At 62.3% G+C, this 16,038-nt stretch overlaps 1 protein-coding gene across 1 annotated transcript; it reads right to left on the reverse strand.

Moving 5' to 3' along the window:
- Window positions 1–2,603: 2,603 nt before the first annotated feature.
- On the reverse strand, window positions 2,604–11,239 carry ARHGEF37 (Rho guanine nucleotide exchange factor 37). The gene is made up of 12 exons (XM_035563973.1): window positions 11,036–11,239; window positions 10,461–10,584; window positions 10,095–10,242; window positions 9,065–9,264; window positions 7,994–8,124; window positions 7,348–7,452; window positions 5,842–5,952; window positions 5,143–5,472; window positions 4,144–4,272; window positions 3,752–3,947; window positions 3,168–3,340; window positions 2,604–2,813 (listed from the first exon to the last, which is right to left on the reverse strand). The coding sequence occupies exons 1-12, from the start codon at window positions 11,237–11,239 to the stop codon at window positions 2,604–2,606; spliced, it is 2,061 nt and encodes a 686-aa protein (XP_035419866.1).
- Between the last annotated feature and the right edge of the window lie 4,799 nt (window positions 11,240–16,038).

The following is a 16,038-nucleotide window of genomic DNA, read 5'->3' on the forward strand; positions in this document are numbered from 1 at the left end:
CCTCTGTGTCCCCTCCAGGGGACGTCCACCTGCTGGCACTGCAGCCCCCAGCAGCACCCCCAGCCCCGGAGAGCCTCGCACAGCAGCCAGGCCTGGAGCAGGAGCATGATGATTGATTATTGCTATTAAGGCCGGCGAATGGTCCCTGCTCACATCCCAGTGGTTCGGCAGCAATCAGTCACCGCGCGGCGGGGGGACAGCCCCGCTCTCCTGCAGTGCCAGAGCAAGGGTCCCGCAGGGCTGCAGGCGCCTGGCACAGGGAGCACCGCCTCCTGGCACCCCCCAAGGCATCCAGAGGGCAGGCAGGGGGAAAGTCAGGGTCCGCAGCCCCCATCCCAGTGCCGTGGCACGGTTTCATGGCCAGCCGAATGCTGGGCGCAATATTCTGGGAAGGGGCTGAGCAGGAGGCAAGGGTGCTCAGCACTGGCTGGAGGGTACCAGCAGGCACAGCACTGCTGCGGGGCTGAGCCGGGCACAGCTCGAGCCAGCGGCTCATCTGGCAGCGCTGTGACAGCAGGGACAGAGGCAGCAGCCAGCTGCTGGCTGGGAAGGGAGGGCCTTAATGAGGGTCCGTCTCAGCAAAGGTAGCAGAGCATGAAAGCAATTTCACACTTTATTAGACAATTCAGGTGCTGGCTGTGCAAGGCAGGAGCCAGCAGCGCTGCTCGTGCCTCCCTTCCCACCTCCCAGCCCCAGGGGCGCACTCTGCGGGGCTCAGCCCCCTTCTGGCCCTGCGGGCAGCTTTCCCGGCAGGTCCTGGGGGTCCTGCTTCCCCTGGGCCACCCGGCTCCTGCATCCAGCCCCTCTCCCTGCACACTGCTGCACGTTTCCTCCCCTCCTTGCACCCTGGGGTGTGGGGATGGGTCAGCGTTTGGGAACCCCAGCTTGGGACTTCCATGGATGCTGCTCTCCTCTTTGTGGTGCTGGCTGGACTGGGCTCACGGCCATCCCTGCCTGCCCCCGGTGTGCCCAGCTGCAGGCACGCTGCGGCTGCTGCCCTGCCAAGCCTCCTGCTGCGTCCCTGGGGCTGTGCACACCTGGGCAGGGAGACAAGGCAGAGGCAGAGCAGAGCCTGAGCAGCCACTTCCTGCCTGCAGGAACATGGCTGTGCTGGCACCCTGCTCCTCGGGGACACCTCTCTTGCCTCTCTCTTCCCACCCGAGCAAGGGAATGGGGGATGCTGTTGTCCTTGGGGCCGAAGCACTGGGCAGAGAGGCAGGGGAGCAGCTCTGCGCCTCCCCGAGCACAGGGCTGGATCCTGCACACCAGGAAGATGGGGCAGGGCACATCTGCAGCATGCTGCCTGGGGCTGCCACGGGGACGAAGGGAGCTCCTGCTCCGCAAACAATCCATGCTCATGGAGCTAACGCAATGCTAGGCCAACATATCAGCTCTGCAGACCCTCCCAGGGCTCTGCACCCCTCTGTGCCAGCAAGAAGCCCCGTTTAACCCACACTGGCCTTGCCTTGACCACTGTGCACCCCCCAGCACACAAACAAGCGGGCCAGGGGCCAGCAGGTCTGATTTGATCCCTGCTGGCACACCCTGCGTGTGGACACCATCCAAATGCCTCCATGTCCAGGATGTGAATTAGCCCCAGCGCTGCGCCAGCACCAAACGCCTCGCAGGGCAGCGGGCAGGACACAGGCAGCAGCAGCCACCCCGCAGAGCCCTGGGCACGGCGAGACCCCGGGCTGGGAGCATCTGCCATGGGCACGGCCCTGCTCCAATACCTAACCTTGGCCTCGGCGCCTGGCCAGGAGCCGTCCCTGCCCGCCATCCCCCCGTCCCTGGTCACAAGCATGTTCCGCCCGCCTGGCCAGAGCATTCCTCCTAGGAGAGTGTGTCCTCGCCGTGCTATTTAAAGGCACTCTTGTGCCCTTTATTTTTCCTTGTGGTTAGGCTGGAAGAGACCTGTGCCCTGTGCTCACCCTGAGGGAGCAGCTCGAGGCTTGGGACAGCAGTGGGTGCAAAGGGTTTGGGAAATACTCTGGGAGAAGTGAGGGACGTTGGTGCCCCGCAGCCTCACACCATGTCCAAGGGCACCTCCTGGGGACAGAGCCTGCAGGTAAGGTCCCATGGCCATTGAGGTTCGGCGCAGGAATAGCTGGTACTGCAGAGCCCAGCTCACCCCTTGGGGCTGGGAGAGCAAATGAGCAGCACCAGCTACCTCCCCTCGCCCCCCTGTGGCACTGCGGCCTTGGCAGCTTGGACCTGAACTACCTACGGACAGTTCCATCTCATCACCCCTAGGGACACTTTTCCCACTGACACAAATTTCAACAAACCCCTGCAAACCTGCAGCCACCTGCTGGCACTCCGTCCCGAGCCTTCCCTCTGTGTCTCCCAGCAGTAAGCAAACACACGCGGGACACGCCACCCTCCTGCCTTCCTGCCCTCGTGCCCATCGGCACAAAACACGTCTCCCCACCTCCGTGCCCGTGCCCACGTCCCCTGGGCCATATCCTGCTGCTTCCCCAGCCCGGGGCCGTGCAGCCGCCCCCCTTCAGCATCTCTGCGACGAGCTCCTCGGGTGCCAAGCGGATGGCTCTCAGCTGAGAGCAGCACAAAGCCTGTGCCCTGGGGTGCTGGGCTGGCGGTGCTCACACGGGCAAGCTCCAGCCCATGGGCTCCTGCACGGGGACTGTCACCAGGTAGCTGGAGGGCACATAGCCCCTCTGGCCGTTCACCTCCACCAGGCTCCACTCCGTGCTGCCCTTCTTGTCATGTGGCTCCAGCACCACCACGGGCTGCCCCGCCTGCAGGCTGACCTCCTGCGGACTCCTGGCAGCGAAGGAGAAGCCAGCGATCACCTGCGGAAGGTGAAGGAGGGGAGGGAGCCCTTGCTGGGAACAGGAGACAAGAGGGGAAGGGACAGGCAGGGCAGGATCTATAGGGGACACAGAGGCTATTTCCAAGAGGGCAGCACAGTCCTGCCATCAGTGGAGGGACGGTGGGGACCCCACCAGGCACAACTCGCTTTGCTCTGTCCACAGCAGGTCCCAGCAAGGCAAATCCCAGCTGTGCCACTCCTGCCAGGCACACAGCTACATGCATATGATCCCACGTGCTGGAAAAGCAGGTCCACATCCCCACCCGCATGCAGGGACAAGCACCAAGCTAGCAGGGTCGTGAGGAACAGCCCCAGGGGTGTCCCCCACTCTCACCTGGAAAGCCGGGGTGAACGTGGCTACCTGGGGCCTGGGAGCCTCAGGTGATGCGTATGAATGTCGCCTTCTGTCTGGGACACTCTCCGGGGTTGGTGTCTGCATCCTGGGCTGCTGGCTTTGCACCGGGCTATAGGGCTGCAGTTTGCCAGCAGGCACAAACCCTCGGGGACCTGGAGGACATGCACACACACACCGTTCAAGCAGCCCTGCTGCCTGACACATGTAGGGCTGGCTGGAGGAGAGAGGGAGGATAATCTGGCTATTGCCTTGCATGGCACAGGAGCCCTGCTTAAACTGGCCCATTGCTAGGGGACATCCAGCAGCAAAACCCAAAAAAAGGGGTTTCAGGATGTTTCTGCATGCACAGGGTTCTCCTTTCCCAGCCGCAACAATTCTCAAGTGCTCCCTCGGGGAACAAATGCAGAAACCCAAGGTTTAGAGCTAAAGGCTACAGGTGTAGCTGGCAAAGCAGAGCTGGGTTTGGTCTGAGCCACCTTCATCCAAGCTGAGAAAATGGTTCGGATTTGGTTTCTGACCCTGGTGCCGAGGCAGGGAGAGCCTCCCCACAGCGCTCGCAGTACCTCCAGCATCCACCAGCCATCTGCTCGTGTTGCCCTTGGTGTCGACGCGTTGCAGCAGAGCCACAATCTGTCCCCTTTGCAAGGTCAGGTCCAAGTCTTTGCTGCCGCTGACGTTGCTTGTCACTTGGTAAAGTTTGTCTGGGCCGTGTTTGCTCACGAGGGAAAGGACCTTCCGCTCCTCGGCAGGGGTCAGGGGCTGGCGGGGAGCAAGAGACACAGGAGCACTTAATCAGACATGCAGCAGGCTGAGGTGCTCCATGTGCATGCTCCATGTGCACGCTGTGGCTGCGGTGACCTCCTGTGCTGCTGTCTGAGCCAGCCTCCCCCCAGGAGATGTCCTGCACCACGCAGCCTCAGTCCTGCTGGCCCAGGACACCCCTCCCAGCTCCTACCTGTGTCACGGGGCTCGGTGTGACCGTCTCAAACGCCTGGGTGAACGTACGGAGCTGGGCACCAGCCTGCTGCAGAGTGTCCTCCACCAGCCTCCAGAAAGCGGGCAGAGGCATGTGGCCATGGGGCAGCTGTGAAGACAGACCATGAGGTCAGAGGGGCCTGTAGGGACGCACAGAGCTGCGGGTAGGGTCAGAAAAGAAGGAGCAAGAAGAAAAGAGGTGACAAAGCAAGAGAACAGAGCGCTAAAGATGCACCTTGCAGTTGAGATCCAACCCCTCTCAGCAACAAGAGCTGCTGCCCTCTGGCTGTGAGCCGTTGGGCTGCACCCAAAGGAGCAGTGCCCAGGTCCTGTCCTGAGCCCCCAGCCTGTAACACCTCACCCTGAGGGACACAGGAGGGTCTAGCTCAGGGCTCTGCACCACAGGCCCCCAGGCCGAGCAAGGGGAACCCAGCCCCACCACTGGGGACATGCCAGCAGTGCCTGAGATGCGGCTGCACCACGTCCTCGTCTTGGTCACGGCTCAGGCCAGGGCCATGCTCACCCCTGAGCAGAGCCATCGCTTGCCAACAGCAGGCTCACGGTGCACGTGGGGTGAGGCCTCCTGGGAGGCATCTCCCAGGGTTTGGGGGCCCAAGCGATGCTCCTTCTCCAGGCCAGGAGCTCTCCTCCTCCTCCTTGTCCTCCTCCTCCTTCCCCTTCCCAGCACAGAGCTCTCCGGAGCTCAGAGCGAGCAGTGATTCTCCCAGCACCACATCCACAACTTACTAGCGCTACCCTCCAACAGAGAACAGGACAGCTCCTGGCAGCAAGGAAGAGAAAATTTGGCTTTCCCTGGCCGACGGGGAGGAGGGATCGCTTACAAGTGCTGGACAGGGAGCTGCGTGCCTGCAGGGCAGGCCAGGGACACAGCGAGCCCTCAGGGCCCTCATGGCCCGAAGGCAGGTCAGGCTCAGCACATACACCAGCATGTGCCCCCACGCCGAAGAGCCTCCCTCACCTGCTTCAGCTCCTTTTCCGCCTCGTGCAGGACCTCCGCAGCCAGGTCCTGGTGCAGGACGCAGAGGGAGCCCAGCACCTGCCCCAGGAGCTGCACAGCCACCTGGTTGAACCGCGGGAGCTCGGCCACGAGCAGGGCATTGATGGCAAGGTAGGTGTTCATGGCGGCTTCCTCGTCGTACGTCACACTGCCCAGCTCGCTCTTGCGCTCCTGGATCTCCTCGTAGTCCAGCAGCTTGTCCAGGCGCTTCTTGACCAGCTGCTGTGGCCCCACCAGCATCTCCGAGAGGCTGCAGAGGGGCTGCCAGACCAACCTGTCCAGGCGTCGCTTCTGTGGGGCAAGAGGACCCAAATCTCCACGTGAACCCCAGCAGGCCCAGCCGTCTGCACGGGGCGCTGCCTTGTGCATTAGGAAAGGCCTGGGGGACCGGTTGGAGGGCTTGTGTGGAGTAGGGCGCTCCCGAGGTGTCCTCCCCTGCAGGCACATGGGATGCCCACCAAAGCAGCCCCTTGGTAGAGCAGCCACACTGGCCAGGACACAAAACAGGGCTCCACAGGCCCCCCGGGGCTGTGCCTGCTGGTGAGGATGCTCCCTGCACTGGGGCCGCCCTCAGCTCCTGGCTCCCCAGCCCCTGGGGAGCAGCCAGCCCTGGCAATGCTTGCTTGTGACCCTGAAGACCTGTGGGGAAGGAGCACTCACAAACTCGGGGAAAACAGCGCGGTGGAGGTGCTCTGCGAGGCGGTGGTACTGCTGGGCAGGGCCCTCCTCCATCTGCAGCTCTCGCTTGTGTGGGGCAGGCACCAGGAACGCCTGAAAGGGAGGAAGCGATCGGGGCTGGCCTCCAGACGCTGCCCAGCACCAGCCCACCACGTTCCCCTACACCCATGTTCCCAAAGGCACGCCGCCCTGACACTTGGGTTTGGTGCTCCAGCAGCTTAGGGGCTTCCTTGTGTTTGTGTGCAAAGCATTTATGGAGAGCACAAGGGGTGGGAAGGGAAAGGAGACCTCTCCTTTGCGGCCCTCCCTGCCACAGAAGGGACTGGAGATGGAAATACAAAAGGGATTGACCCTGTGAGCAGGAGGTGGCAGCTCTGATCACTGCTCTGTGTGCTGCTCCCCAGCCCTGCAGAGGTGCTCGTGGCGATGTATGAAGCAAGGTTTGCTTCTGCTTTGTGCTGGGGGCACAGACATGCACAGGGCCCTGCCAGCCAGCGTGGGGATAGGCCAGGCCACCCCTGCCCTACGGGAATATCTTCAGTGACTCCCTGGAATGGCTGCAAGAAGCTTTCCAAGGGAAAGAGACGTGGCACAGGTGCAGCAGGCACCTTCCCCGACATCCAAGCCCAGCATGACTCCTACCCCAGCTTATTTCCTAGGCTGCCAGGCCTGTCTGCAGACCCCTGATGCCCTGGTTGAAGCCAAGGAGGTGACTTATGGAGATGCAGCTCCCCGAGGGGCAGTGCCAGGCAGGTTTCCAGGCACACCCGATGTCCTGGGGAACAGTCAGACCCTGCCACATCTCACTGGCGTGCAGATTGCCATCCTCTTGTTTTCCGTCCTTTTTACCCACTCTTTGGGCTCCAGGGAGTTTTCCTGTCCCATTTTCCTCCATCCCAATCCAACCTGGGGAACCTTTCTCAATATTTTCATGACAAGATCTTTCCACCCTTCGAATTCCTGCTCTCTGAACCCTCTGCCATTTCCTGAGATTTTCCTGGTAATAGTGTCTGGGGACTGCAAGCTTTGCCATCACTCATACTTTCATTTCCTTCAGATGCCCTGAGGGATTTCAATGAGAAAATCACAGCAATTACTGACCCAGGGCACCTCCAAAAGGAAGTCTGCTATTGTGCCTGATTTGGGGACACTTCTGCCTTCTGCCTCTTAATGCAAGAGTTTCCAGGCTGAACAACATTTAGCACTTTCAGCTGTTTGATGCCTTGCAGTAATGATCAGCATAAGGACTGATTGCTCCCAATAGACACCCAACTCTGCCGACGACGCCTTTGTTTTAACCTCCCCTGGACAGGAGCGATCCTCAGATATTGTGCAAGCCCCCAGCAAAACAATTCATTTTAGCTGAGAGCTGCAAGTCCCTGCACATTTCCAGCTGCTGTTTCCTTGCTTGGAAGTGTTCTGCTACCCTCTGAAATGCGTCCTGAGGCCTGGATGGGGCCAGTCCCCTGTAAGCGGTCAGGGTTTTACCTCTAAATGTGCCATGTAGGATGCCACGTTCTCCTTCAGCGCAGCCACACTGGATGTCACGCTCTGGAACTTCTCCTCCAGGTTGTCATATTCCTTGTCCTCCGTCTGCAAGACAAGGGGCAGCTTGTCCCTGGCTCGGGCAGGCCAGGGAAGGGTTCAGGCAGGGGTGATGAAGCTGGGGGATGAGGAGGGGGAGACCCTGAGGTGCTGCGGGAGTTTGAAAAGGGCCAAGGTCTGGGGTGTGTGGGATGCACACGGGAACAGGGCACTGCATGGGGTTGTGGTGGTGTTGGGGAAAATGCCACAGCTGCAAGCAGTGCTCCCTGCCACTGGGTTTGTTTGCTTTTGTTGGGATGCCCAAGGATCTGCAGGGCTTCTGGAGGTCAAGGCGCTCCCCTGTAACGCCTGCAGCTCCCACGGAGGCAGGCAGGGAGCTCTGTACCTGCATTCCTGACCCTTGCAATGGGGCAGCAGGAACCACCCTTAGGTCACTTGGCAGTGGGACAGGGGCTCGTATGGCGGCACGGGCCACTGGGCGTCAGCATCGGCCAGGCTCGGCTCTCCCCACCTTGGGTATGGGAGGAAAGTGTCAGAAGCAGCCAGAGGAGGGGCAGCGGGTGCTGGTCACGGACGGGCAGGCTCGCACCTTGCTCACGAAGCCGGCCTCGTGCATGAGGAGCCGGCTCAGCCGCGTGGTCTTCTTGGCAATGGAGTGGGTGTTGAGGCGAGCCAGGCGGTCCCGCAGCGTCAGGTGCTCAGCCTTGTTGTATTTGGTCGCTGCCTCGGGGGAGACATGATGTGGGGAGGGAAAAAAGCTGGTGAGGGGCCAGGCGTCCCCGGGGGCCCGGCACTGGCTCTGCAGGGGAACGGGCAAAGGGGCTGCTCGCACAACTGCCCTCCCCTACAGCATCCACAGGACCCTGAGGGTGCATTGTTCGTTGCTCGTAGGACAGCAGGGACCCAAAATCCTGTCCACAGCCCCTGGCAGACACAGATCTAACCCAGCGCAGCAGATCTGGCTCTGGGTTTGATGCAGCGCTATGTGCTGGCAGTTTCGCTGCAGGCAGATGTGTCCCTTGTCCTGGCCCTGCCTCGCAGCCCGAGAGGTCTCGGTGCGTGCTGGGGCAGCTGGTTGGAAGCTGCTGGGAATGAGAGGAAAATGAGACATGGCTGGAGAAGTTGTAAGAGCATCCTCGGCAGCCTGGCACAAAGCAGGGAAACTACGAGGTGCGAACAGCAGCGAGGCTGGGGCTGATCAACAGGATAAGCACAGCCCACATCAAAGAAGGGCAGCCCCGGGGGAAATTACCATGAAAACCAGAAAGAAAAGTGAGTTCAGGTTTGTGGGGAGCTTGATTTCTCCTGTCCCAAGGGCAGGGCTGTTCCTCCCGATTCCCCAGCCCGGGGAATGCAGGCAGACCAGTTCTGTGCTCCCCCGCTCCCCGTGCCACCCTGCTCCTGCAGCTTGGCCAGGGTGGCATCTGTCCGAGCAGGACCAGCGGTGCCTTGCGGCCCTCTTAATGAGCACAGCGCCAGGAGCTGCCGGCACACTGCCCCTGCTGCAGCTCCACCGGAGGGCAGGAGGAAGGGAGAGCTTGGACTTGAGCAGGAATTAACGCAAAAACATCAGGACACGACCGGGGTTGGACTGAGGCTTCCCGGGCACCGAGTCCATTGCCAGTGCCGTGCCCCCTGCCCTAACCATGCCCCCACTCACCCACTTCCTGCTGCCGCTTGTACTCGTTGATGTTGGCATTGGCCTGGGCCATGGCGCTGACAGCTGCGGCGAGGGCCTGGTGGGCGCTGGTGCCGGCGGGGGTGTTCTCCAGGATCTTGCCCAGCAGCAGTGGGTATTTGGTGACCCTCTGCACCGGCATCACCAGGAAGAAGCTGAGGTCCGAGGCGCTCGTATGAGGCCTGGTGGAGAGGGGAATTTCATGAGGCCGATGGGAAAGAGCAGCCCTCCTGCCCTGCTGCTTCTCCATGCTTCTCTGCAAGCATTTTGGGGAGAAAACGGAGCCTCTCCAGCACCAGGAGAGATTTGCTGCCTTGGACCTGCAGGTGAGCTGTGCCTGCAGCCCCGGTGGGGTTTCTGGCCATGAAACCCAGCTCCCCTCCAGCTGTGCCCCCCCGGGCAGTGCTGGCAGGGGGCTGCTGTCGCCCCCAGCCCCGAAGGCAGTGCCAGCCCCAGGAGGGTTCCTGGCCTCCCCGAAGAGTGCTGGGCTTGTCCAGCTGCTAGGCACGGGGTATGCAGGCAGGGACCCCTCCTTCCCACACAACCAGCCTCAGGAGTCATGTCAGCAGTGCTCCAAGCAGCAGGAAACCCCAGCGGCTCCTCCGCTGCCATTCCTGCTGCTGGCAGTGCTCGTGACCACGCTGATAGGGCAGGAGCAGTCCCCTAGGGCCAGCCTGTCTCTCTAGTGACGCCGGGGAGTGCATGCCCTCTGTGGGCACAGCCCTTTGGATGGGAGCGATGTGGGGGTGAGGAGCGGGCAGGGGCTGTGGGTGCCACCCCATCCCTCGATTTGGGGTCTGCCATAAGAGACCCCCAGGCTGTAGTGCCAGTTTGGTAGGTCCCAGAGGACGCAGGAGAGGCTGCCAGCAACTACAGCAGGCAATGCCATGACGATCCTGCACTCAGCATGGGTGCGTGCTCCTGGGCACAGAGAAGTCAGCTTGTTTAGAAGGGCAAGGCCAGGAGGCAAACCATGGAGAGGGAGGTGGTGGTCTCGGCAGCAGGTACCTACACGGTTGCATTCAGGGTGTCCATGATCTCCTCCTGCAGCCTGGGGTCCTTGCGGTAGCTCTCCACCAGCAGGAGGGCGTGCTCAAAGCTGGCGCAGTAGATCTTGTAGACGGTCTCCATCTCCTCTTTGAACTCCTGGAACAGGGTGCCTGGGGAAGGAGGGCCAGGCTGGAGAGGCTGCTCCTTTCCCATGGGGAGGGGTCTCGTCCCACACACCGAGACAGCTCTGCACCCCCAGGCACCTTTGCTGGGCTGGGCCCGACGCTGCCCCCAAGCACTCGCTTTCTGCAGGTCAGAAATCCAGCAGAGACCCCTGGCTGCAGAGGGGCCACTGGTGTGGATCTGCTCTTGGCACTGCCCTACTTACTGATGCCCAGCAGCTGATCGTGCTCCTGCACAGCCGTGGCCTCAAGCCCCCTGAGGAACTGTCTGGAGAGGTGAAGGATGTCGTCAATGTTGGAGAAGAGTCCTTCCAGGTCAAAATCAGGCAGCTGAAGGGAACAAAGTTGCCCCAAAACAAGCCCAATAAATGAGGTGGAGGTGGACCTTGCATCCCAGAGTCACGCCCACCCTCCCGAGCACCAGCGTCCTTCCAGCTGCCTCACATGACATTTGAGGAGCTGGAAATGCTCCATTCCAGGAGGCATTTGGAGATACTGAGAGCTGGCTTTGTTCCCAAGCAGGACAATGAGGCCTTTCTAACATTACAGAGGTACCAGTTAGAGCCTTAGGATGGCTGTACTGGGTCAGACCTGATGACCGTCCAACACAGGACCTTGGCTGATGGAGGCATCTGGGGAGGCTGGGAGGGCAGGGTGAGCAGGCAGTGACCTCGCAGCCGTGCTCAGCACTGCCCTTGCCAGGATTCGGGTGCCCCACCGCTCTCAATGGGCTCACCCTACAGTCCCCAGCCTCAGCACAGGTGCCGACAGCCCCCCTCACCTGCTTCTGCTGGAGGTGTGCCCGGATGTCCGACAGGCACAGCTGGAGGTTGTGCACGTAGCTGGCCTCGGTGGTGATCAGCTCCTCCACAGCCAGCCGCTGGCTGAGCTCCATCCTCTCGCAGAGCGTCACCTCCTCGTAGATGTGTGCGTCGGGGTCGGCTGTGCCCTCGGCGGGCGGCTCTTCGGCGTGGGGGCTTGCCATGCCGGCGGGATGCTCTGCAAGGGCAGGTGTGTTCAGGTCATGGGCTGAGCAAGGACTGTTCTACGGGGTCTGGCTTGGTGCCCACACTCGGTCCCCCTGTACCAGGGCAGGGAGCACGTCCCCGGGCACGTCTCCAGGATGCACGCTTGTTGCACAGGACACACAAGCTGCGGTGCCATACTCCAAAACCATAAAACCATAAAAACACTGCGGGTGAGGAGCAGGCCGGCTGTCAAGGGCAGGCACCCACGTGAGGCAGGCGGGGACTTGCCAAGCACCGGTGCCCAAATTCCTGCGGCTCGGAGCAGACAAGGGCAGCCCTGGCTGCAGGCAGGGGGCCGCAGCAGCACCCCCAGCACCAGCTCTGCCCCCCTGCCCCAAGAGCAGCCTGGGGCTTCAACGTCTCCGTGCCCGCGCCGGCGCTGCCCAGGCTGGCTGATACTGCTGTGGCAGCGCCTGGCGTGCTGCCTCGCATTCAAGAGTCCTATTCAAAGTACAAAGAGTGTTTTTGCAGCGCCTGAACAACAGGCGTTTCTGTGCTAGGCAGAGCTGATTTACTGGGGGGTGGGGGGGAGGGAAGAAGTGGGCAAAGGCGTGGGTGCCTTTGCCAGAGGCACTGGAAGCCCCTGGTGCTTTGCACCGCGGTGCCTGCTCCAGCTCCCTCTGCCCGCAGAGAACAAGAAAAGTGGAAGCTGATTCATGGCATTTCCCTTCCTGGGGAATGTCCCCTCTTCGTGCCGAGGCCGAGGAGGAAGGTGCAGCTCTCAAGGCAGCACAGATAGTGCTGTGACCTGGCAGCGCGAGGCAGGAGGCCTTGAGAGAGAGAGAAACAGCCCGGCCCACGCCAGCACGGCCCCCGGCATGCAGCTGCACGGCACCGCGGTCCCACGGGTGCGGAAAGCCCCGGGCACCTGCAGGGGAGCAGGGGGCTGAGGACAAACCGGAGCCTTTGCTCAGGGTCTGCTCTAGCAAATAGCGGGCGATGTGGCTGTGAGCACCAGGTAGCGTGGATGACCCTGCCTAGCAAAGCCCAGAGCTGCTCTGGAGGAGCCCTGGGCTTGGCAAGGGACATACGCTGAGAGGGAAGGCACGGCACCTCTGCCCGCCTTGCAGAACTTCACCCCATGAGCCATGGGCATGCCATGCCATGAGCAGGCATCCCTGCCCTCTGCGTATTGGGTATATCTGCATGTCGGCTGCGGCGGGGCATGGGGAGCAGGGTCCTGCATCCTTCTGGGTGCCACGGAGGTGCCCAGTCAGAGGGATGCCACCAAACGTCGTTAAACAAGCGAATGGCTGGGGCTGGCAGAGCTGGCTGTGAGCTCTGTGTGGTGCTGGGCACGCAGGTGTGGGGACCGAGGTGAGGGCAGAGCTGAGGGTCCAGCCCCGCCCCCTGAGCCCCCGCTGCTGCCCTGTGCTGGTTTCCCTGGGGTTTTGGGGTGTCGCCGGTCCCTATGCCAGCACCTGCGGTGTCACCAGTCCCTACGGCAGCGTCCGTGCGGCTGCCCTGGGGTGTCACTGGTCCCTACGCCAGCATCCCTGGGGATCATTCCCAGGCTGAGGAAACCTCTCCCCCCCTTCCATCTGACTCCCCAGAGGAAGAACAAAATCCAAACTCCGCAGCGAGCGGACTGCCGAGCGGGCTGATCCCCCGCTCCCCTCCCTGCCTGCCTCCCCCAGCGCCCCCCCGGCTCGCAGCATCCCTGCCCGCTGCGCCCGGCGCTGGCAGCACCCCGGGCCCAGCACCCTAAATCCCATCCCCCCCCCCCCCCGGGGGGGCAGAGCAGGGCCGGCTGCGAGCCCCCGGCTCCCCCCGGCTCCCCCCGGCTCTTACCTGCGGCCGAGGCAGGGGCTGGCGCCGGGATCCGCGCTCCCGCTGCTGGGGGGGGGGGCGCTAACGATAAACCCGCTGCGTCACGGCGGGGGGGCCGCGGGCGGGCAGGGCCGGCCCCCGGCGAGGGCCGAGGGTGCCCGGCAGGGTCCCGGCTTCCCCAGGAGCTGGGGGCTTCGGGGGGCCGGGAGCAGAGCTCCCCCTCGCCCCCTCCCCGGCAGCTGTGCCCGCAGCAGGCGCGGGTTCCCCCCCGCTGCGAGCAAGCGCGGCCCCCGGCGTCCTGGTGCCTGCTGCCTTCGCTCCCGCCGCCCCGTGCTCCCGGCCCCGAGCTTGCTGCAGGTGCCCGGACCCCGCCCCAGAGCCCCCCCGGCCCCCGCGGGGTCCCCGCGCCCCGCCCCCCCCCGCGCCTCCCTCCGGGCTGGGGCATCCCCTCGGCTCCGCTGTCAGTGCCCCGCTGCCCGGCCGCAGGGAGAGCTTGGAGCAAGCAGAAACGAAGGAGGCGGTGCCGCAGATGGCGCAGCCGGCAGCCACGGGCGTTCGGTGTTAGTTTTGTACACACACGTATTTATTCTTTGCTCGCGCCGTGCTTGCAGCCCTGCAAACAAGCTACGAGAAGGCAGAGCCCGATGCACAGCTCCCGCAGCCCTGTGCTCGTCCCCAGCCCAGCCGCGGGGAGGTGACGGCCACGCTGGGACTTTTCCGGGCTGACACACAGCGTCCCAAAAGCGGCACCGCAGAAAGGGCTCGCACACCGCCTTTTGGAGGGGTGCACCGGGGGCAGACACAGCCACGGGAGCACGCAAGCGACCCACACGCGGACAGGCAGCGAGGGCTTTACCTGGCCGGGACTTCGGGGACACGGGTGTGCTTCCTCCCCTGCAGCAGCGATTCTAGCCTTGCCCAGGTACCTGTGAAGCAGTGAGGTGCCCAGCCAGGCGGCCTTTGGGCCAGCATTGCAGTGCTGTCACGAGTTTCCCAGCTCCGTCCTTGGGCAGGTGCAATGACACCACGTCCGACAAAGCCGTCGCCCCTCGAGGCACATCACCACCTCCCTGCCCACATCAGCACCGGCTGCCTTATCACACCGGGGCCTGGCACAGGCTCCCCCAGGTGCGGACGGAGCCCTGGCCAGGCAGTGCTCCCCTCCTGGCTATGTCCTTTGCCCCAACGGGCTGGGGCAGCAGGGCAGCATTCCTGCCTGCCCGCTCCGCCCCAGCTGGCTCACACCGTGGGCGTTCCCCCAGCACGTTTCAATTCCAATCTGTTTTTCCAGATGCTTGGAAACACGGCTCAGGTGATTTCCTTGCAAGAGCACCGTGCTGTTGAGTTGTTTTCCCGAGTGTGAACGGTTTCCTTCTTGGTTTCCTCCCATCCAGCCCGGGGCTGGGGCTGTGTGGCTCCACACGGGTGGCTCTGTGACAGGTGTCACAGCTCTGTCACCACTCCAGGGCTCCCTGGGGAGCCGGGAAGGCGAGGGAGTGGGCTGGCCGCCACCGCTGGGCTCTGGTTACAAGGGAAAAGCGAATAGGTGAGGGCTAGCCCAGCACAACTGTGTTCCCAGGTTTGGCGCTCCCATTAAGCTGATCTGTAGGGCCCCAGTGCGCTCTGTCCTCGTGGCCAGCCAGCCCTCAGACCCTGCAAACACGACACCCAGTGAGCTTGGAGGGAGAGGCGCATGGGAGGGCGCAGTGCAGCGGGGGCGGCAGGGCAGGGCTGCCTTCTCCTGCTGTGCACCAGGTTGGTGCAGCCTCGCCGCACGCCTGTTTTTCCAGGAAGCTTCTCCCAGAGCCACCTCCACCACTGCCCGGCCCCGTCACACCCTCTGCTGCTTGGGAGCTCAGTGGCCGGTCCAGGACAGGGCGATGCCCCTGCGCAGGGTGATGACAGCCCGCTGACATCTCGCCCCAAAGCTGTTTGCTGCCGATGGCTCAGAGCACAGGGATTTTTCCAGCTACGCAAAACCTTAAAGCTCAGGCTGCTCAGTGAACGCCAAAGCCATCAGGGGGCTCTCTGGGGACGCAGCGGATGTGCTGTGAGCTAGCCAGGGCTTGCTCTGAAAACAAACACAGCTTCCAGCCACGCAAAGCACAACAGCTCTGGGTATGCCCGGTACCGGCAGGCAGGAGGTTCTGCTCGGAGCAGTGTGTTTGTACAGGAAAGTTGTGTTTACTTTATTTAGTCTTTCTCCATTATTATTGCTGTTCTTTGGATTTCTTTCCTGTTTTGAAAGGACTTCACGACCACACACTGCTATCAGCCATTCTTGTTGGAAACAAAAACACTTGGAAAAAAATAACTTGCTCAAGAATGCGCTGGCAGGTGTGTCCTAATCGCAGAGCTTCCTCCCACACCGCAGGTCTAGGAAGTGGACTTTGCCTCCAACACCACTGCGTGTGTGTGCTGTGTAAGCAGAGGATTCGAGCCAAGGTGCTAGGAAGAGGAGAAAAATGACGTGAAGCTAAAGGTCTTCGTATCTAGCTGCTCATCAGAAAAAGCGCCACCTGTAAAACCACATAGATGCCATTCCATATAGATGTCATTTCATTTCCTGCTTCTTCCCCTTCCAGTTGACACAACTGGTACTTAAATCCACCACGGGAGCAAGGAGGGCTGGGCACACCTTCTGCCAGTGCTGACACCCACGTGGCTCACGGGGCTGCGCCGAGGGGCTGCTCCCTGCAGGCAGCGACTGCCTTAGCTCCAGCGGTCAGACAGGAGCTACAGGCTCCAGCCTCATGCCGGCAGGGCACTGCCTCCACCGTGAGGCACAGGAGAAGGCTAAAAATAAGCAGATATAGAACTTGATCCAAGCAGAATAAATTGAGCCAGCTCTTTATTTCTAAGGGGGTCGTTTATGGGCTGTAGGCCTGCGTTTGTCTTAGCTGCGTGATGTGCTCCTTCGTTGCGCTGCATGAGGGTGTCTTTGGTCGCAGCGGCAGAAATCCCCATCACTGCTCTGCCCCCAGCT

This window comes from Cygnus atratus, chromosome 14, assembly GCF_013377495.2.
Source record: "Cygnus atratus isolate AKBS03 ecotype Queensland, Australia chromosome 14, CAtr_DNAZoo_HiC_assembly, whole genome shotgun sequence".
Taxonomy (NCBI): Eukaryota; Metazoa; Chordata; class Aves; order Anseriformes; family Anatidae; genus Cygnus; species Cygnus atratus.

Coding starts and splice junctions, on each gene's coding strand:
- ARHGEF37 (XM_035563973.1), bottom strand. CDS start 11,239: ATGGCAAGCCCCCACGCCGAAGAGCCGCCCGCCGAGGGCACAGCCGAC. Junction 7,453..7,993: donor AGGCCGGCTTCGTGAGCAAG/GTGCGAGCCTGC, acceptor CTTGTCTTGCAG/ACGGAGGACAAGGAATATGA. Junction 3,341..3,751: donor ATGGCTGGTGGATGCTGGAG/GTACTGCGAGCG, acceptor CATGTCCTCCAG/GTCCCCGAGGGTTTGTGCCT.